The sequence below is a fragment of the Peromyscus maniculatus genome, chromosome 22, assembly GCF_049852395.1.
Source record: "Peromyscus maniculatus bairdii isolate BWxNUB_F1_BW_parent chromosome 22, HU_Pman_BW_mat_3.1, whole genome shotgun sequence".
Taxonomy (NCBI): Eukaryota; Metazoa; Chordata; class Mammalia; order Rodentia; family Cricetidae; genus Peromyscus; species Peromyscus maniculatus.
In genome coordinates this window covers 17,711,641-17,732,745 of record NC_134873.1, presented here as the reverse complement: position 1 = coordinate 17,732,745, position 21,105 = coordinate 17,711,641, and the positions used below count along the sequence as shown (strand labels likewise).

Here is a 21,105-nt window from a genome sequence, read left to right as displayed (position 1 = left end):
GGATCCTTCCCACCTTAAAGAGTTTTCCTCACTTTTCCTTAGTAAATCTACACTTGCTGTACTTTTAAAAAAATTGTAACAGTTTTGTATTTTTGCTCAGAAGTGTTTTGATTCTCAGGTTTTTCTAGTGTATGTATATATTTTTCTCATTCTTTATATTTTCTTAGGGAGATTCAGATAATTAAATATAAGCCAGGCTGTGGTGGTGCACTTCTTTAATCCTGGCATCAGAAGGCTGAATTTAAGGCAAGTCTGGTCTACAAAGCGAGTTCCAGGACTGTTACATGTAGAAATTCTGTCTCGAACTTCCTTTCCAAAAAAAAAAAAAAAGATAATTAAATATAAACAAAAATGGTTATCGAAAGGAGAAACTGTCCTTTTTTATTATTAGTATTTATGTGTGAGGTCATGTGCACACAGCTCAGAAAGCAACTTGAAACGCAAGAGGCACTTCTTTCTCTTCCTCTCTCATGTGGCTCTGGGGGATTGAACTCAGGGTAAATGCTCTCACTTGCTGATCCATCTCACCGTCCCAGGTCCTGTTTCTGTTTTGTTTTGTTGCCCAGCTGTCGTGGAACTCATTATGTAGCCTAGACTGACAACAGTTTGTTGCAGTATTCCTGTCTCTCCTAAGTGCTGTAATTACAGGCACGATCCGTTTGGAGGGGGAGACACCCTCTCCATGTGTAGTCTAGGCTGGCTTCTAACTGGTACTGCTGTCTCTCCCTTGACAGCACTGGAATTAGAGTCACATACCATTCTGTCCAGCTTAACCAAAGGACTGTTGCGTGTAAACACAAGTGTTTCACTCATGATATTTTACTCTTGGTTTTTCTTGCAGTATAGTGCAGTTTCTGAACAGAGGAGTGAGTTTTGGAATTTATGATTATTTTCTGTTTGTTTTTTTAATTAGTAGAAATTAATATACCATTAGTTATTTATAGTGAAAACTAAAGAAAAAAACAGAAGGCTAATAGCTCAAGGAAAGCATGCTCTTTTGTTTACTTCACCTGAGTAATGAGGGTGACATTTTTGATAAAGCTAACATCAGAAATAGGATGTGGCAAAGATTATTGACGAGCAGGGCAGTGACTCCTGCTTCAGCGTGCTGAGTGCCGGGGCTAACGGCCTGCACCACTGTTTCCTGAAGCATAGTTGTGCGTGTCTGATCTTAACAGTTGCCATTTGGGGTCTGTTGTGTGTAGTTTGTCTTTTGTGAGTTCCGCTGAGTGATTGTAGATTATGTATCTGACATTCTGATGCTGTTAGGATCCCACAGCCCTGAGCGGCTGGCATGTGTCTCATTGGGTACAGTGCTGAATAACATATAAGAGGCCCTGGAGTCCATCTCTAGCAAAAACCAGGTGGATGTGGAGTGTCTGAGCATGGGGAAGGGCAGATAGGGGGATCAAAAAGAAGTTCAAGAGCATTCTTGGCTCTATGTGGGGAGTTATGGGCAGCCTGGGCTAGAGAATCTGTCCTCAAATCAAACTAAAACAACATCAAATGCTTGTTTAAATCCTATGAGAATTTTTTTTCTGTTTTTTTCTGTGTGTGTGTGTGTGTGTGTGTGTGTGTGTGTGTGTGTGTGTGTGTTCTCGAGACAGGGTTTCTCTGCGAAACAGTCCTGGCTATCCTAGAACTCACTCTGTAGACCAGGCTGGCCTTGAACTCACACAGATCAGAGATCCACCTGCCTCTGCCTCCCAAGTGCTGGGATTAAAGATGTGTACCACCACAGCCCGGCCAGAAATTATTTTTTTGTTTGTTTTTGAGAAAAAAGTTGTATCCTGGCTGTCTTTGAACTCACAGAACTGCCTACCACTACCTCCAGTTCTGGGATTAAAGGAATGTCCTACCATGCCTGACATTGGCTTTAACTCCCAAGTTTCTACCAATCTCCTGTGTATTAAATTTCAAAACATCATAATTTTTAGAACTTTGGCAGCTATTCACATCTATTTTGTATTTATGTTTGCTAGTGGTTAGTTTCCAAGTGTGGTATTGGTTTATAGCTGCTGCCATGTTGCCTGGGCAGGTATAGAGAGGGAAAGGACCATGACATACCCAAAGCCTAAAAACAAATTAGGAGAATTCTCTACCTCTGACATTAGGAAGGGCTCCCTTTACTGTGCTTCAGATCAAAAATGACAGATTGTCTTGGAACATTTTCTGTCTGTATCAGTGTGCTCTTGGGTTTCAGGTTGCTGTTGAGTCCAGGACAGGAGGTTGTAGAGAAATCAAAACCAGGAAATTCACTCCTGACTATACTGTGTTTTTTCTAATTGTGGTTTAGCTTTATCTGCTCCCATTTTCAGAGTCTTCAAATAGTGATTCCATTCATTCTGTCCCGATTTTTAGTTAAATTTAATGGGAAAGACAGAACAAACTAAGCTTACTGTTCGTGTTGTATCCAAAACATAGTTGTTGTTGTTGTTTTTTTAATTTTTATTTAAAGGAAGCATGGATTTAGCTGGGCATGGTGATGTATGCCTTTAATCCCAGCACTCTTGGAAAGCAGAGGCAGAAATCCACCTGCCTCTGCCTCCTGAGTTCTGGGATTAAAGGTCTGTGCCACTACACCCTACTAAAGTAGATAATCTAAAGATGTGTGCAGTGGTAGACCACAGGTAGGGATGTGGTATGGGAATGGAGACTAAGAGTAATCAATTCCATATTCATTAATAGGATTAATTAAAGTGTTAATTTTAACCTTTTTGATCCATTTCTGCTTCATAATTTGACTTACTGTTTGTGATTAACAGAAAATATCTGGGTGAAGTCTCTAGATATGTATGTTATAGATCTAATTATTGACATAGTTATAATAATAATAGACAATTATAAGAATGAGAACTTAAAATAAGAATTCATTGTTATTCCTTGCTTCTCAGGTCTTAGAAAAATACCCCAATACACCTATGAGTCATAAAGAAATTCTTCAAGTTATCCAGAGAGAAGGACTAAAGGAAATCAGGTGAGTTATTAAAAGTATTACTAGTAATAATTATGTTTAGAGTATCTAATAAAATTTAGTATGTTTTGGTATTCTTTGTCTTAAACCTTCATTGGTTAGTATAATGTACTTTATGAACTTCTAGTTCATTTTTCTCTCAGTCCTTGGATTTTTTTTAAGTCATAGCATTTATAAAATCAAAAGTAAGTAAAGTAAATTCTTCATGAAAAAGTAAGTAGCTGATTTTCAAAGCCTATGCACCTTGATTCTTAGGAAGGCCTGGAGTCATCTTTAAGCTGTCATCTATCACTTTGTGCTTGGTAATTGGACAAAAATTATTACACAGCAGCTTCAAAAGTAGGCAGTGTAAGAAGAAATAAGATTTCTTAAAAAGAATGAAATGGAAAAGGTCTTTGTGTGTCAAGAGAAAGTCTTTGCTGGGCATCATCACACATGCCTGTAGTCCAAGATGCTTGAGAGAAGCTAAGGCTGGAAGATCACTCGAGCCTATGAGTTCTAGACCAGCTTAGACAGCATAGCAAGAGCCTCTCCCCCAAATAAATAGATAAACAAACAAATACACAAATAGGGCTGCCAAAATGTCTCAAGGAGGTAAAGCTCTTGCCAGTTCGGTGACCTGAGTTCAGTCTCCAGAGCTCACTGTGGAAGAAAGGAGGTGATTTCTGGAGGTTGTCTTTTGGTCTCCACATGCATTCTGTTTCACACATGCACACACACACACACACACACACCCAGACACACACATTTAAAAATGAATTTTTAATCTTCAAATGTAGTAGATATGTAAATAGGGTCAAAGATAATCGTCGATTTCTAAGAGTCTTGTTATGTTATCTTATAATAGTCTTATTTGCATAATTAAGACTGTCATTAAGAAATGTTAAAATTATGCCAAATTCATTGTGTATATTGAGACAAATTTGGCCATCTACATTGGAGATATTTCATTAAGATAAGAAATTTGAATAAAAAAAATGTTAGGTAGGCTGGGGCGCATTTCTCAGTTTTCAGGAAATAGAGACAAGTGCCAGGCCAGCTTCAGCTACTTATTGAAGACCAGGATGGTAGGGCTACCCAGCAAACTCTGTGTATTAGTTACTTTGTTGCTGTGATAAAGCATTATGACCAAGGCAACTTATAAAAGAAAGCTTTCAGTTGGGTTTACAGTCAGAGAGGGTGCTAGAACAGTAATTGAGAGCTTACCTCTTGGATTCACAAGCATGAGACAGAGTGAGCTAGACTGGGAATTAGATGGGTTTTTGAGACCTCAAAGTACACGCCCAGTGATACTCCTCCAAGAAGGCCACACCTCCTAATCCTTCCTAAAACACTTCCAACAGTTGGGGACCAAGCATTTAAATATATGAATCTATGGGGACCATTTTCTTTAAACTACCACACCCTGTTTCACAACATTAAACCAAAATAAGGATACAAAGTTTGTGCTTTTTTTGTTTGTTTGTTTGTTTTGTTTTGTTTTTTGAGACAGGGTTTCTTTATGTAGTCTTTCCTGGCTGTCCTAGATCTCACTCTGTAGACCAGGCTTGCCTTGAAAGCAGAGATCCATCTGCCTCTGCCTCTGCCTCCTGAGAGTACTGGGATTAAAGGTCTGTGCCACCATGGCCTGGCTAATGGTGGTTCTTAATTGTGGGCAGGGGATCACTCTGGTGTGCGAGGAGCTATTTTTGAAGATAATACTGGATGAGAAGAGGAACACACTGTATCATTTAATAGGCAGGTAATAGGAACACCACATACCTTACATGGACAGTTCCTCACATTGAAGAGTTGCCAGTGATGCGTCTTTGAGAAACACTGAATTGTGCTAAAAAATTTAAAAATAGACTGCAATTTCTTTTTATAAGTAGCTATTGTATGATCTATTTTTTTTTTGAAAATTTGATTCTTTTGGAGTTTCACATCATGCACCCCAGTTCCACTTACCTCCCACCCTCCCAAATCCTCCCCTCAGCTCTGCAGTGTTCCCCCCCACCCAAGAAAATTTTAAAAATCAAAACAAAGCAAGCGAGCAAACAAGAACAAGACAAACAAAAACCTCTTCACTTCTCTTTCTTTCCCACCTCTTCAGCACCTCTTCATTCATCTGGGTGGCATCGAGGGCCTCTGTGTTATACAGTACACCCTTTTGTCCTGCCTGCTTTACTAGCAAATGTTGATTGCAGTGAATCTGGGGTCTGGTTCAAGGCCTCTGGTTTCTGGTACATCATCATCACTCACCAGAACTCCTCTGGGATATCCAGTGGCTGCCCTGAGTCATTGAGCCCCTGTGGGTATTGTCCCACAGGATCAGTCCCTTCACAAGCTCCAGCAGGTCCTGGATGGGGTAGATGTTAGGGTGGGCCAACCCAAGGCCCTGCTGTGAGCGGATGGTAACTGAGCTAGTCAGTCCAGGCCATTGGGGCCATCCACCTCAGGTGAGAGGGTGGAATCAGCTCCCCTACGCCCATGCCCTCAGGGTTGTTTCACTCTCACTTGTGGTGAGCGGTGGGACCATCTCTCCCATGAGGGTTGAGGCCAGCTTTCTTGCTGCAATGTCCATCGAGAGGCAAGGCCAGCTTTCTCTGAGCTAGCAAAGGGTGGAGCTGGCTCAGCATGGCCCTCTGATTTCATCTTGCAGGGTTACTTTGGACCCCTGAGGTGATGTGGGTCACAGACATCAACACAGACCCCAGCTGCAGCTTGACCACAGACCCAGACATGGTCCTTGGCAGCAGCTGGGTCTAGATGTCACAATTTCCCCAGGTAGCAGTGCAGGCCACTCAAATTGGCCCGAGCCCCAGTGGTTTAGTGTGGCCCTCGGACACCAACATGACCTTCGCCCTCGAGTGTCTGCACGGCCTTCTATGGTAACAGGAGCCTTTGAAATCAACACAGACCCTGGCTGCAGTAGGGGCACAGACTCAGACATGGCCCTCAGCTGTAACTCTGGCCCAGACATCACCATGGCATTGGCCAGCAGTGCAGGCTGCTCAGATCTGCATGGCCCTAGGACACCGACCTGGGCTCAGATGGATATCTGACCCTGGGCATCCTCATGGCCCTCAGTGACAACAGGCCACATATGTCAATCCAGACCCCGGCCGCTCTAGGGCCACAGACTCAGACTTGGCCCTTGGGAGTAGCCTGGGCCTGGATGACACCATGGCCCCAAGTAGCAGCACAGGCCACCTAGATCTGTATGCCCCCAGACTCCAACAAGTCCATCGGCTGTGGTTGAGATCCCAGGCCTCTGTATAGGCCCTAGCGGCATTCTTGGTCATAGACTTCAACACAGACCCCAGCTACAGCTCCACCAGGGACCCAAATTGTCTCAGGCTGCAGCTCGGTCTGTCGACATCCTGAGTCCAGGTGGAAGCACTGGCAACTCAGATCAGGATGGCTCTGGCAGCATCATGGCCCCAGACACCAACAAGGCCACAGGTTGTGGCCCAGACCCCAGGCTCCATGTGACCTCTGGTGGCAACATGGACCACAGACTTCAACACAGACCTCAGCTGCAGTAGGACCACAGACCCAGACATGGTCATTGGGCAGCATTCTGGGTCTAATTGTCACCAGGGACCCTGGTAGCTGCATAGGCCAACCCAATTGGCATGGCCCTGGGTGGCAGCCCAGATCACTGGAATCAGTATGGTCCTCAATGGCAACAGGAGGTATGAATATCAACATAGACCTTGGCTGCAGTAGGGCTGGGGACCCAGACATGGCTCCCAGCTGTAGCCCTGGCCCAGATGTTACCATGGCACTGGGTAATAGTATGTGCTACTCAGGTCTGTGTGGGCTCGACTGCAGCATGGCCTTTGGGTACCAACATGGTTCCGGTGACTGAAAAGGCCTCAGGCAACCACACACACACACACACACACACACACACACACACACAAACACAGCCTTCGGTTGCAACAGGAGCCACAAATGTTGGCCCAGACAGCACCATGGCCCCATGTGGCAATCAGGCCTCCAACATCAGCCTACTCTTCACTATCTTCATTTCTTCCTTTCTGCCTCTTTCCACAGCACATGGACCACTCTGCTTCTCTTTCTCTGCCATTTCTCTACCACATATTTGCTCATCATTATGGCACTCACCTGCCCGGCACCTGACTAACCCCCACTTGAGCAGAACTGCAATAGGGGGCCGTGGATGTCTTCCCACCAGCCAGGGCCTTGAGTGTTCCTTAGATTTCAACTTTAATTTTCTTTAATGTGATACTTCAGATTTGCTTATTTTTGTGGTGTTGGGGGTTGAATATAAGGCATCATTGGATTCCATGTAAGTGAGAGATGTACCTCTGAGTCATGTACCCAACCCTTGAGATATTTTCAATTGGTTCTTTTCTAGAGCAAGAATATCCCTTCTGTGTGAGGGGCATGGTAAAGAGACCACTGAAATGGCTTCTTCATTAGGGAGAAGGTTTTTATTGTGAATAAGAGAAGTTATCCAGAGGCACCTGGAAGAGTCCAGAGCAGTGAGAGAAAGAAGTAGACTGGTCACAGGCAGGGCTGTCTTCAGAAGAAGTGAGAGAGCATGGAGTGGAAACACAGGCCTGTTGTAAGGAGGACAGGAAGCTGGGGGAAGGGAGGAGGGCCAGGAGGCTAATGTGGACTTTGAATTGTGTAACAGCTATTTGTGATGCTGAGGAAGCCTGGAGGCCAGCATGGGCTTCCATATGTAGATAGCTGCCACAGGCATATATATGTCTGTCAGTAGAGAGCAATCAGTGTCTCTTCTGTAGTCGAGCTTGAGCTCATTTCTGGACATGTGGACTGTTGGAGACCCAGCTGCCCTTCCCTTTTGAGCTAGTGCTGTTGTGAATGTCTGTATCCCAGCTTCTTGGGAGGTTGAGGCTGGAGTATTGTACATTTCAGTCTGGCTAGAGTAACCTAGTAAGACCTCATCTCAGAAAGAAACAACCAAAAATCAGAATGGGGCCAGTGAGATAGTTCAGCAGTTAAGGTGCCTGCTGCCAAGCCTGACATCCCAGTTTGATCCTTGGAACCCACATGGTGGAAGGAGAGAATCAGCCTCCTGCACATTGTACCCTGGCCTCTGTGTGTGTGCCTATCATGTGCAGGTAAACCCACCCACACAAACTTGAAAAACAAACAGCAGCAGAAAAAGAAGCTTTGATTGTGGTCACATATCAGTAGGTTGAAAATTAGTTTATTTCATTGATATGAAAAGTTATAAATGAGCATACCTCATTTTGATGTATTATCTTTCTGAAAAATTTGTGTGTAAACATTTATAAATTAACACACTAAAAGGCCATTTATGCCGGACAGTGGTGACTCAAGCCTTTAATTCCAGCACTTAAGGCAGAGGCAGGCAGATCTCTGTGAGTTTGAGGCCAGCCTGGTCTACAAAGCGAGTTTCAGGACAGCCAAGGCTATACAAAGGAACCCTGTCTCAAAATCAAAAACAAAAACAAAAGCTGTTTATTTTTATTTTTTTAAAGCACTTCGAGACCTTTCAATGCCTGTTTAGAAGTGTAAAGCACAGTATTTAAAGTACAGGGGAGACAGAACCCGCCTTAGTTTCCTTGTAATAACCTGTGACTGTTGGTTGTGTTCTATTTGAATTCTGAGTATACATTAGTGTGCATTGCTTCTAGAGTCACAGTTTGTCTGTCTTATCTGTTAAAGCGGTGCTGGCAAGTCAGTCCAGCAGCCCTCATATGCTAGCATCCTCCTAGAGTGGAAAAATACTTGCACTTGAGCAGATTCTTCCTGAATTTATCTTACCCATGAATTTGCTGTTTTCTGACCTAGACCATTCATTAGAGTCCATATAGTAGGTAGTTTGGATGTGGCATCAATTTGAATCTTATATTTATAGGTCAATATGATAGATTGTGAGGCTAATGAATGGTTGTGGTCAACTTCCTAGTTTCTAGATTAGTTTTTTTTTTTTCTTCCTTTTTCACCTTTGGAAGAAGTTTAGTAGGAGTATTTAAAAATCATTGGCTTTTCATGGAAAGTAACCTGAAAGAGGTACAGTACTATATACATAGTAATTGGCAATTGTGAGGATAAGCAGATGGCTTGGATGTGTATTCCTTCCCACAGAAACTTATCTAATAGTTATAATACAGTGATGTCTCTGATGAGCTGTACAATTAGAGGTCATCGGTTGCATTCTCTCCTATAACCTTTCCCTGTCACATTATTTTAGTTACAGAATAGATACACAGTTACAGAACTGCCACAAAAGACAGTTGGAAAGGATAATGTGTTTTATGTCTCATTTTTTACAAATGAATGAAGGCTCATAGAGATCTTGAGAGTTGACAAGAGTCACACAACTAGCTCTGGGGTTTTTAATCTATCATACTGTCTTTATTTTTCTTTCTGATTAATATATTCTATCATTTATATTAAACTTACACTGTATGCTACATATAATAGCATTAGATTTGTGGTTGTTGATTATTACCCTTTGCTTTCTGTTTTTTTTTTATAGTGGTCTCAAAGTTTATTTTTTACTTTATACCAAAGTCATAGGCACTTTTAGGGTTGATATCATAAAAATCTCAAAACTATCTATCCTCCACCTCTTATAAACAAAAAAATACATAACAGAGGTAATAAAGAATTCATAGTTATTACTTTATGGCAGAAATCATTATCTCAGCAGAGGAGATCTTTTTTGACTACTTACCAAGCTAAGTTGCCCCAAAGTGATTTCATTAGAAAGACCCTAGTTTAAGAATGAAGAACATGCCGGGCGGTGGTGGTGCACGCCTTTAATCCCAGCACTTGGGAGGCAGAGCCAGGAGGATCTTTATGAGTTCAAGGCCAGCCTGGTCTACAGAGCGAGATCCAGGAAAGGTGCAAAGCTACACAGAGAAACCCTGTCTTGAAAAACAAAACAAAACAAAAAAAAGAATGAAGAACATGGGCTGGAGAGATGGCTCACTGATTAAGAACACGGACTGCTCTTCCATAGGACCTAAGTTCAATTCTCAGCACCCACATGGTAGCTCACAACTGTCTGTAACTAGTTCCACGGGACCAGACACCCATGGAAAAACACCAGTGCACATAAAAAAAAATAAAATAAAAACAAACTAAAGAATGAAGAACATTTTTTTGCCTGTAAGATGACCAGAGGTAAAAGCATTTGGTGTATGGATCCAATCTGGATCCATCCCATGGTAGGAGTGGAAGGGGAAAGCCAACTCCCAAAAGTGTATATGCACATTTTTTATTAAGTTACTAACATTTTTCTAAGAAACAGAAACAAAACCATTCGATATTGGTAGGTTTTTGTTTTTTTTTTTTTGCGACAGGGTTTCTCTGTGTAACCCTGGCTGTCCTGAAACTTACTCTGTAGTCCAGGCTGGCCTCGAACTCATAAAGATCCCTAAGTTCTGGGATTAGTGGAAGGAAGGTAGGCTCTCACAATACCCAGGCTGTCCTAGAACTCTTGAACCTTGTAAGTGGTGAGATCACGGTGTCTACCAGCTTCCCAGCTTTCTGTTGTGTTGTTTTTTTAATGAGGCTGGATTTACTAAGGAGCCTATGCTAGCCTAGAACCCATAGCTCTCCTAAGAGTACAAGCATGTGCCTCTAGACCCAGCAGCAGCAGCAGCAGCAATATATTCTTGTCTGTTGTTTAAATTCGCATCAAATTCTGTTATAGATCAAAGAGAAGAAAATAATGCTCAAGGGCCTTAGTTGATGGCTTTACGATGACTCTTGGCAATCAGATGCAGGGGGGGGGGGAGAACACTATGAAAAATTCACACTTAACTCTAATTACACTTTTTCATAGAATTCAAGTATTTCACTTGTTTTTCTAAAGTAATTAGACTATGTGGCTGAATTTAAGTGTGCAATTTTAGACAGTGATATTTTGGACTAATTTGCATTTTTAAAAAATTAATATTTTATGTAGCAAAATGGGGATTGTTACTAATTTGAGAGTTGTTAATAGTGCTGGGAGATCAAGGTATAACTTAATTGGGGGAGCTTATTGTTACTTGTAAAGAAAATTAAAAACTTTTTTTTTCCCTCCTCTTGTTTTCTTGGGGTGCATTCCAACTCCAGAAGGTAAGAAGTATTACTTTATTCTAAAGGAGTATTAAGCAATTATAATGTAGTCTTTTACAAGTTTTACTGAATGTGCCAATGTATGCATGGTTTTTACTTTATAAAATGATTTGCCCTAGAAATAAAGTAATAGTGATATTATATAAATGTTAGTTACTAAATGAGCTTTTTTGTTTTGGTTTGTTAATTTTTGTAATTTGTAACCATTATATGGCCATAATTTTAGAAATTGTTGACATTAAGGCCTATCAAAATTGTCATTTGTCTTAGAGCACTGAAGTACCACTCAGCATTAATGAAAATGCTTAGAAGATAGAGCAATGTGTGTTGCCTGTTGCTTGTGAGATTGAAAATATATTTATTTACTTGACTGATACAGAGAAAATAATTGGTAAATTGTTTACCCAAAGGATACTTACTTTAAACCAGGCAGAACAGATGAAAATTCATAGTCTGAATCCTTTACTGAATTGGCTTTTTGTCGATGTTTGCTGGTCTCTTTAGATAGCTGTTGGTTGTAGCAATTCCCGTTTATAGTATAGTGGGGTTTTTTTGTTTTGTTTTAAAATTTCAGTTCTATGACTTTGATGTGAGGCTTGAGGACAGGGAACTCTATCTGTATTTTCATGTCATAGAATGCCATGTTTGCTTACAGCTTCAGATTAATCTCTCAACTTCAGTTAATCTGTTCATTTCATTTATAATTTATTTTTTAAGTAATGGGTTATGAATGAAGCTTAATTAAGATTTAACCTTTTAAGTTATTTGTGTGTATGATGTGTGAATGCAGTTACATGTGTATCGTGGCGCTCTTGTGGCAAGATCTTTGATTTTGGTCTGTTGGACACTTGCAGGTAGTAGTGGTGGTCTCATCTTTGAGGACAGAGTGGCAGACTGAGCTGTTTCTTGTCTTCTGGTCTTTTTTTTTTTTTTTTTTTTTTAATTGTTTTGTTTTGAGCAGGATCTTACTAAGATCTGTCTCTGAAATGCTGGGCTTAGAGATGTGTGCCACCATGCCCAACTTTCTGTGATCTTACCCCACATGCATAATACCACCTAAGAACTCATTCCTATTTTAGTATTTGTTTTTGAGACTTGACATGAAAGCCATTTGATATAATCTAAGGTTTACCATATCTAAGTTACTTCTCTGAGAAAGAATTTCTGATAGAAAATATCATGAATTGGTTAAATAATTAGGTCAGACTACTACTTAAAAACTCAGAATTTTGATATCCACATCCACATGTGGCATTCTAGTTCTCACAAAAGCAGGAAGCAAAGCCTGTGTAGAAACAGTTCAGCAGCAAGAGCACTTGCTACTCTTGCAGAGGACCCAGTTCAGTTTCTAAAAAGTAGTTTTTATAAAAAAGCCTAAAGCAATTATAACAGCACTAGCTATTAAGATACAAAATTGCATTGCTAAATGAGCAATAATTACCCAATAAGGACAGTGATGTAAAATTTTATCTGATTTCTGTGTTTTTATTGTCTCCAGTTCAGTTCTTGTATAATTATACCCATAGTTTATTTTCTTCACAGAGATTCTGAGCTTCAATTTCTGTGTTCATGTTGGCATTCCTTTTACCTGGAATCATAAGATCTTGTGTAACCTTTTGTACTTAGTTTGGATACAAACACTGTTTGGGATTTGGTCCAGCTGTTAAGAACTTTAAGCATCCCAGCTGAGCAGTGGTGGCTCACGCCTTTTTGGTCCCAGAACTTGGAAGGCAGAGGCATGTGGGTCTGTGAGATCTAGGACAGCCAGGGCTACACAGAGAAACCCTGTCTCCAGGAAAAAAAAAAAAAAAAAAAACTTTAGGCGTCCTAATCATCTATAATAAGATAGTAAATAGATAGGTAGTTAGTACCTTTATTACAGAAACGAAGAAGCATTCTGTTTCTCTCAAAGCTAATTTTTATTTTTATGGCCTGTTTATCACAATATTTAAAAGTTAGATGGTATAATGAGCTAGTATTTGAAATGACCTTGGCTAAGATGGGAGTTAGATATTTCGTATGTGTCGATGAGACAAAGACGTCTCATCGACAGTGGAACAGGAAAGACTTGCAGAGCTAGTCATGATAGAAGGTAAACTCTTGTTTTTTGCCTCACTTTTGTGTGAACGGTAGGTGATTGGGCAAGGAGCTTACTTTGCCTCCTTGGTAATAGGGATTGAACCCAAGGGTCTCACAAGGCATGATAGTCAAGTACTCTGTCAGCCTTTGAACAAGGAGGGGTGTGTGTGTGTGTGTGTGTGTGTGTGTGTGTGTGTGTGAGAGAGAGAGAGAGAGAGAGAGAGAGAGAGAGAGAGAGAGAGAGAGAGAGAGAGAGAGAGAGAGAGGAGTGAGAGTCAGTTTCAGCTGGGCTTTGTGGCACATGCCTTTAATCCTAGCACCCTTTGTGTTGTGGCTTTCTCTCTGCATTTTGATATGCCACCTATCACAGTTCAAAAAAAGAATGAACACATGCCCATTAGAGACATACAGGATACTTGGTGATTTATTTATTTTTATTGGTATTTATTAGTGTGTTGTGGTGGTCGGAAGTGGACATCAAGTATATTCTGCTCCCTTTTCCACCACCTACTTTTCCCCAGAAGAGTCATTAACTCTTCTGTTTGGCTAGACTGGCTGGCCAGTGATCTCCAGTGATCTGCCTTTTTTTATTTTAATGATTTATTTATTTTTATTTTTATGTGCATTGCCTGTATATATGTTTGTGTGAGAGTGTTGGATCCCCTGGAGGTGGAGTTACAGGCAATTGTGAGATGCCATGTGGGTGCTGGGAATTGAACCCAAGTGCTCTGGAAGAACAGCCAGTGCTCTTAATTGCTGAGCCATCTCTCCAGCCCGAGATCTGCCTTTCTTCTTTTCTTCTTTCTATATTTTGGTTTTTCGAGACAGTTTCTCTGTGTAGCTCTGGCTGCCCTGGAACTCACTCTGTAGACCAGGCTGGCCTTGAACTCACAGAGGTCCACCTGCCTCTGCCTTTCTTAATGTCAGTCCTCCACTTCTGTCCATGTTGCTTGTGGTCTCTGTAGTAGATTTGGTTTTAGGGTTTTGAGTATCACCAGCAGGGAGCTGAGAGGAAGATGAGTTGAGAATGTCCTGTTAAGTTGTTTTGCCCCTTAATAATTGTGAAAAACAAAAACTACGTAAGGGAGTTGTAGTCAGACTCCAGACCATTCCCTGACTTCTTTCCATATGAACTTTCAACGTGCTTTCTTATTACTTCTGTTTTCCTAGATACAGGAACGTGTTGCTTTAAGAGTTGCAGCGCCCAATGTTAGGCATAGATCCTATACCTGTAATTCTAATGCTTGAGAGATTGAACTAGGAAGATTGCCTTGAGTTTGATGCCAGAAGCTACATCTAGAGTTCCACACCACTTCAGACCTGTGCTACAGAATGAGGATTCTGTCCTAAAACAAACAAACAAACAAACAAACAAACAAACAAACCAGAAACACCTACCAATCATACACAAAAGGATTAGTGTGCTTTCTTTAACACTATAGCCCTTGACCTTAGACTAACACTTGGTTTTTAGTAATATTTTCTATCATTTTATATCCTACATTTTAATATTGTTCTTAATTTCAAGCTTTTGTTTGTTTGTTTTGTTTTGTTTTTCAAAACAGTTTTTCTTTGTAGCCCTGGCTGTCCTGGAACTCCCCCTGTAGACCAGGCTGGCCTCGAACTCAGAGAATCTGCCTCTACCTCCTGAGGGCTAGGGTTAAAGGCGTGTTCACCATCCAGCTTGAAGCTTTTATTTTAATAGCTATTTCTTAGCTTTTTTCTGTTGAATAAAATCCACAGGCTTAATCATCTGAGAACATACAATTTTATTCCTTTTTGGTAGTCAGTCTATAATTTGATTTTTAAAAGACTTAAAAAAATTAATGTGTATGAATTTGTTTGTTTTTGAGGCAGAATTTCACAATGTATCTCTGGTTGGCCTGATAATCATTATGCAGAGCAGGTTTGCCTCTTTTTGTTTGTTTGTTTTTGTTTTTGAGACAGGGTTTCTCTGTGTAGACCTGGCTGTCTTGGAACTCACTTTGTAGCCCGGGCTGACCTCGAATTCACAATCTGCCTACCTCTGCCTCCCGAGTGCTGGGATTAAAGGTGTGTGCTGCCATGCCTAGCGTGTATCAATATTTGGCTTGTGTGTGTGTATTTGCACCACATGCATGCTTGGTGTTTGCAGAGTGTAGAAGGGGACATTGGATCTTCTTAAACTTGAGTTATAGATCGTTGTGAGCCTCTAAATGGGTGCTGGGAATTGAACTTGGGTACACTGCAGGAGCAACAAATGTTCTAAACTACTGAGCCAGCTTTCTAGCCTCTATAATTCGATATTTTATAACATACCCCCTTTTTGTTGTTTTTGTTTTCCAGGTCTTTACTCTGTAGTTCAGGCTAACATAGAACTTGTTTTCATCCTGCCTCAGTTTTGAGAGCAGCAGTTCTCAATGTGAGGATTTGAATGACCCTTTCTTATGAGTCACCTAAGATCATTAGAAAACACAGATGTTTACACTGCAATTCATAACAGTAGTAAAATGACAGGAAGGAGCAGTGAAAATAATTTCATGGTTGGGGGTCACCACATGAGGAACTGTATTAAAGGGTTGCAGCATTAGGAAGGTTGAGAACCACTGCTCTAGAGGCTTGATTATATGTGTGGATCACCATGCTCAGGTATACTTTTTAAAGCATGTGGTGTAAATGAGTTTCTAAACGGTCTTATTAAATAAAAACACAGAACCAGAAATAGGGGTGAAAATCTGACCGAGATCAGAGGGGTAGGAACAGCTGCCAGGCTCCAAAGAGAGCGACTTCCTTTCTAAGCAGACTTATATGCCTTTTCCGTTCTGTTTTCTAATTGGCTCTCTCAGCCCAGCTACATCACTTCCTCTGCCTGCCCAGCTCTGTCACTTCCTGTCTATCTGTACAGACCTCCTATGGTTGGTGCTGGGATTAAAGGCGTGTGTAACTACACTTGGCTCTGTTCTCTAGTGTGACCTTGAACTCACAGAGATCCAGACAGATTAATGTGTGCTAACATTGCATGACTTTTGTGTTTACTATAGTGGCTGGCCTTCCTCTGATCTCCAGGCAAGCTTTATTTTACTGGGGGACACAGATAAAATATCACCACGATGTGGTTTTATGCTTAAAAATGCATTGCTTATACTTCTCTTTTCTGTTTCTTTTCTTTCTTTTCATTTTTTAGTTTTTGGTTTCTTGAGACAGGGTTTCTCTGTGTAGTACTGATTGTAGAGCAGGCTGGCCTTGACCTCTGCCTCTGTCTCCCAAGTTCTGGGATTAAACGCATGCAGTTAACTATACCTTCCTGTTTCTTAATGCAGAAGTGCTTAACATTAGACTTATGGTAGAACATTAGACCCATTTTCTTTTCTTTTTTAAAATTATTTACTTTTTACTTTATGTGCATTGGTGTTTTACATGCATGTGTGTCTGTGTGAGCATGTTGGATTTCCCTGGAACTGGAATTACAAAAAGTTGTTAGTGGCCATGTGGGTGTTGGGAATTGAACCCTGGTCCTGGAAGAGCAGCCAGTGGTCTTATCTCTACAATCCCAGTTCCATTTCCTTAATGTAGTGACAGACCAAGATAAGGATGCCTGTTAGTGAATTTTATTGCCCTTTTTTGAGAGCACAGTAAAGTCTGATGACACTTCAAAATGAATTTTTTCCCTTAGGAGCTTGCTTTATAGTAGAGAATGGCATTGAACTTGGGATTCTTTTGCCTCAGTCTCCTAAATTCTGGGGTTATAGTTGTGTGCCATCATGCCCCACTCAAAAAACTTTTTTCATCATAATAATGAATTATTATGCACATAAAATTTTAGAAAATGAGAAAGAAAGCTAATCCATGCAAAATAAGTCTGTAAATTGTCTTTAAAGTGATCTCCTGTGAAGCTTAAGTACAAGAAACCACGGCAGTTTTGTTTACAAATCAGATTTAGTTTAGTGCAGCAGCACACAAGAAGCTGGAGATTTATTTGAATCTGTGTGTGTGTGTGTGTGTGTGTGCGCGCGCGCGTGCGTGTACATGCTTTCCACTTTAATTATACTTACAAAGTTTTGTATGTAAATAAAGTAGGTTTGCAAAATAAATTTGATATTGTTCTATGTTGATTTTTTTGTTTTTCTTTTACTTAAATGTTAGATTACGGATTTTTTTCCCCTTTAGATACTCAAAAATGAATTTTCCATTCATTTTTTTTCATGGCAATATCTTTCTGTATTAATATTTTTTACAGTTAGTAAAACAGGAATATTGATCAATTAAAGAAATTAAGTCAGCATTACAAAGAATATTCAGAGATAAACTAATCACTATGCTCTTCACCTGCTTTGCTTTGTAGTGGGACTTCCCCTCTTGCATGCTTAAATGCAATGCTCCACACAAACTCCCGAGGTGAAGAGGGCATCTTCTATAAAGTCCCAGGTAGAATGGGAGTATATACTTTGAAGGTAAGTTGCTTGGGAGCCAAGAAAGAGTAAGCGACAATGTATAATAATTGAGTCACATGCCGGGCCGTGGTGGCGCACGCCTTTAATCCCAGCACTCGGGAGGCAGAGCCAGGCGGATCTCTGTGAGTTCGAGGCCAGCCTGGACTACCAAGTGAGTCCCAGGAGAGGCGCAAAGCTACACAGAGAAACCCTGTCTTGAAAAACCAAAAAAAAAAAAAAAAAAAAAATAATTGAGTCACAGAGACAGAATTCAATATTTCAACCCTAAAATAAGTAAGTAAATAAATTTGGGAGAGGGAGGAGATGTTCTGGGAATTGAAGGCAGGGCCTCATGAATACTAAGAAGGCACCCTTTGTATATATTCTTATTTAACATGGTTTTTTTTTTTTAGATTTATTTTATGTGTATCCGTGTACCACATACATGCAGTACTCATGGATGCCAGAAGGGGGTGTTTCATTCCCTGGAACTAGAGTTTCAGATGGTTGCTAGTGACTCTGTGGGTACTGAGGATTGAACCTGAGGTCCTCTGGAAGGAAGAGCAGCTGTCAGTGTTAACTGCTGAGCCCTTTCTCTAGCCCGTTTCTTATTTTACAGAACTTCAAAATATTTCAATTACAAATTGAGGATTCTTTTTTTGAAACATACTGCGTAGAGCCATAGATTCTTTTCTTTTTCTTTCTTTCTTTTTTTTTTAAAGATTTATTTATTATGTATACAGTGTTCTGCCTGCATGTACCCCTGCCCGCCAGAAGAGGGCACCAGGTCTCATTACAGATGGTTGTGAGCCACCATGTGGTTGCTGGGTATTGTACTCTTAATCACTGAGCCATCTCTCTAGCCCAGATTCTTTTCTTTATTCATAAATTTCCCCACTAAAACTTAGTTATGGTTATTATTCCTTTTTTTTCTTTCAGAGCTGAGGACCGAACCCAGGGCCTTGCACTTGCTAGGCAAGCGCTCTGCCAGTGAGCTAAACCCCCAACCCCTTATTCGTTTTTTAATAATGGGAAAAAGTAAAGTTTGAAAGATGTAATTCCTGACCAGTGTTGGCTGTATTGTATCAGAAGAAGAATAGGAACTTTGATCCGATTCCACACCCACATTTCTTCTTCCATAACAAGCTGGCTAATACCTCATTTGTACACTGAAATGGTGACCTTTTCTCATCAATATCCTTTCACTTATGAGTAGGAAAACCAATGTAAATGAGCTTAGTAAATAGGCTGGAAAATGTGTGAACTCATACAGCTAAACTAAACATTCATGGGAAATCCAGGCTGGGTCCAGATGATCAAAAGGTGTCATCTGGTCTTGGTCTGTTCTTTCTTTTACTTTGTTCTCAGTCAGCCTCTCCTCCTCGTCCACGGATTCAGTCCGAGTCTCCGTTCTACAGACTGAGAGTCTAGAGACAAGAGTCCAAGACTGAAGCAGGGCTCCACCTCACTCAGACTGACTGACCCGTGTGACACCCACCGTTCATGAGTTATGGCTGTTGACAAATGTCGAATCGTTGTCATCCTTGATGTGGGGTTGTAGTTGAGCTTGTGACAGCCTGATAATTAGGAGAGGGCTTGTTTCTCAAAGGAAGTTTATCAGCAAACCAGAATGGCAGACTATTTGACAGACTGTTGTACCCCAAGTGACACGTCCGTAGAGACCGCTGTCTGTCCCACTGCCTCCTGTCTCTGAGCTTATCACGGTGCTCAGTGGCAGTATTGCGTCCACTGACATTAAGAACTCTGACCTGAGGTGCTGAGATGGTTCAGCATGTGAAGGCACTGACAGCCTGTTTTTGGTTCCCTGGGCACATATAAATGAAGGACAGAACCAACTCCTACAAGTTGTCCTATAACTTTCATATGTGTGCTATGGCACACAGGTACCCAACATAAAACAAAACACAGAAAATGAACACCTAGGTTTGGTGGCCGTGCATGCCTTTAATCCCAAGCACTCTGGAGGCAGATGTAGGTATCTCTGAATTCTAGGCAGGCAAGCCAGTGAGATCCTGTCTCAAAACAAAACAAAAGAGGAACAAATCCCACATCTAGCAGCTTAATGTGGTGGCATATGGTTATCAATCATAGTACTCAGGAGGCCAAGGTAAAAGGTCCTGTCCAGTTCTAGATCACCCTGACCTATATAGTGAGCTCAAGGCCAATCTGTGCAATATATATAACACAACCCTATTCTGCCTTTTAATGTTAACTTCCTCTGACTGTCTGCAGTGTTTAACTTGTGGGTGTTATGGGACTTTAGCCCTAAATGAAGCTTTCATGATCTCATTTTGATACTTTAGCTATTCTAGATCTTCCATGATTTTAATTGCATTCATTAAATGCGTACTGTGTTGGAGAGAGAGGGAAAGAAATCCTCAAAATGTATTTTCTGTTATTACATACCAATTAGTACAGTTCTTCTGATACCATGTGTTCGGGGGTTTCTCCCATATATCAAGCAGTTCTCCAACTGAAGTCAGCTAGCTGCCTTTAATTTAACTCAGTTTTCACTGTTTGGCTATTGTGTCGGTCAAAGGGCCCAGTACTAAAGGTTACCCTTCACTTCAGCTATTAGTTACAAGTCTTTGGATGAGACCTAAGCTCTAGGACTGCTTACAAAAGATGTTAGAGGAAAAAAAAATCTTTGAGTTTTCTATTTATTGTAATGTAGATAAAAGACATTCATGAAGTGAGGTGTGGCCACTGAGTATAGAATCTGTCTTGGCATACCAGTCTCCAAGCACAGACTTTAGCCATGTGCAAGCTCATCCAAACCCCTGGTCTTTAGAGTTTTTATGGAGGATTTGTGATATGAGTGTGATTTTTGTCATTGGCCATCAACTCAACCTTCGTTCTTGAGAAGATGGACTAAAAGTTCCAATTTTCTAATTACATAATTGTTTCTCTTAGTAGTCAGTCCCTACTCTGAGGCAGACCATTCCGAGCCAACAAAGAATCATCCAAACAGACGATCTAATTATCAGTAGAGTCAAAGACCAAATAGCAGAACAATAGGTTTTCCTAATCTGCTGTTGATCAGGAAAGTACAAAAGTTTCAACACTCTGTAGCAAGAGCTCAGAGTTCACTGTAGACAGCAGTTAAGAGTACTTGCTGATGTTACAGAGAAGCAAGATTCAGTTTCTAGCCTGATGCCCTCTTCTGGCCTCTACAGGCACTGCACACACATGGTGTGTGTATACATGCATGCAAAACTCTCATACATAAAATCTTTAAAGAAAAAAAACTAAGAGTTCAAATAATCATATCGTCAAGTCTATGCCAAAAATAGACTAAGATGAATAATCTATAGTTCTTGATCTCTGTAATGCTTACATTTTAGTTATTAAAATTTTCATATTTACAAAATATATTGTGAAACTCTTCCATTATAATGACACAAAATAAAGATTAGTTTTGAATAAAGGGGTTTAGAAAGTTTGTGTTATTACTTGTAAGATTTAAGTTGGACTTGAACATATACATAAGAAGAGTGAAGGCCTTCAAGGATAAGTAGCTCAAATGAAGGAACAGATAAAATT

General features: G+C 40.6%; 1 protein-coding gene across 3 annotated transcripts in view; it reads left to right on the top strand.

Moving 5' to 3' along the window:
• Nucleotides 1-21,105, top strand: part of LOC143270186 (putative Polycomb group protein ASXL2) — a 342,260-nt gene that overhangs the window by 263,205 nt on the left and 57,950 nt on the right. For all 3 annotated transcript variants that reach the window (XM_076559139.1, XM_076559140.1, XM_076559138.1), the window contains 2 exons: nucleotides 2,895-2,977; nucleotides 17,454-17,562. In XM_076559139.1, coding sequence (XP_076415254.1) covers nucleotides 2,922-2,977; nucleotides 17,454-17,562 — 165 coding nt within the window. In that variant the 5' untranslated portion in view covers nucleotides 2,895-2,921. The remainder of the gene's footprint in view (nucleotides 1-2,894; nucleotides 2,978-17,453; nucleotides 17,563-21,105) is intronic.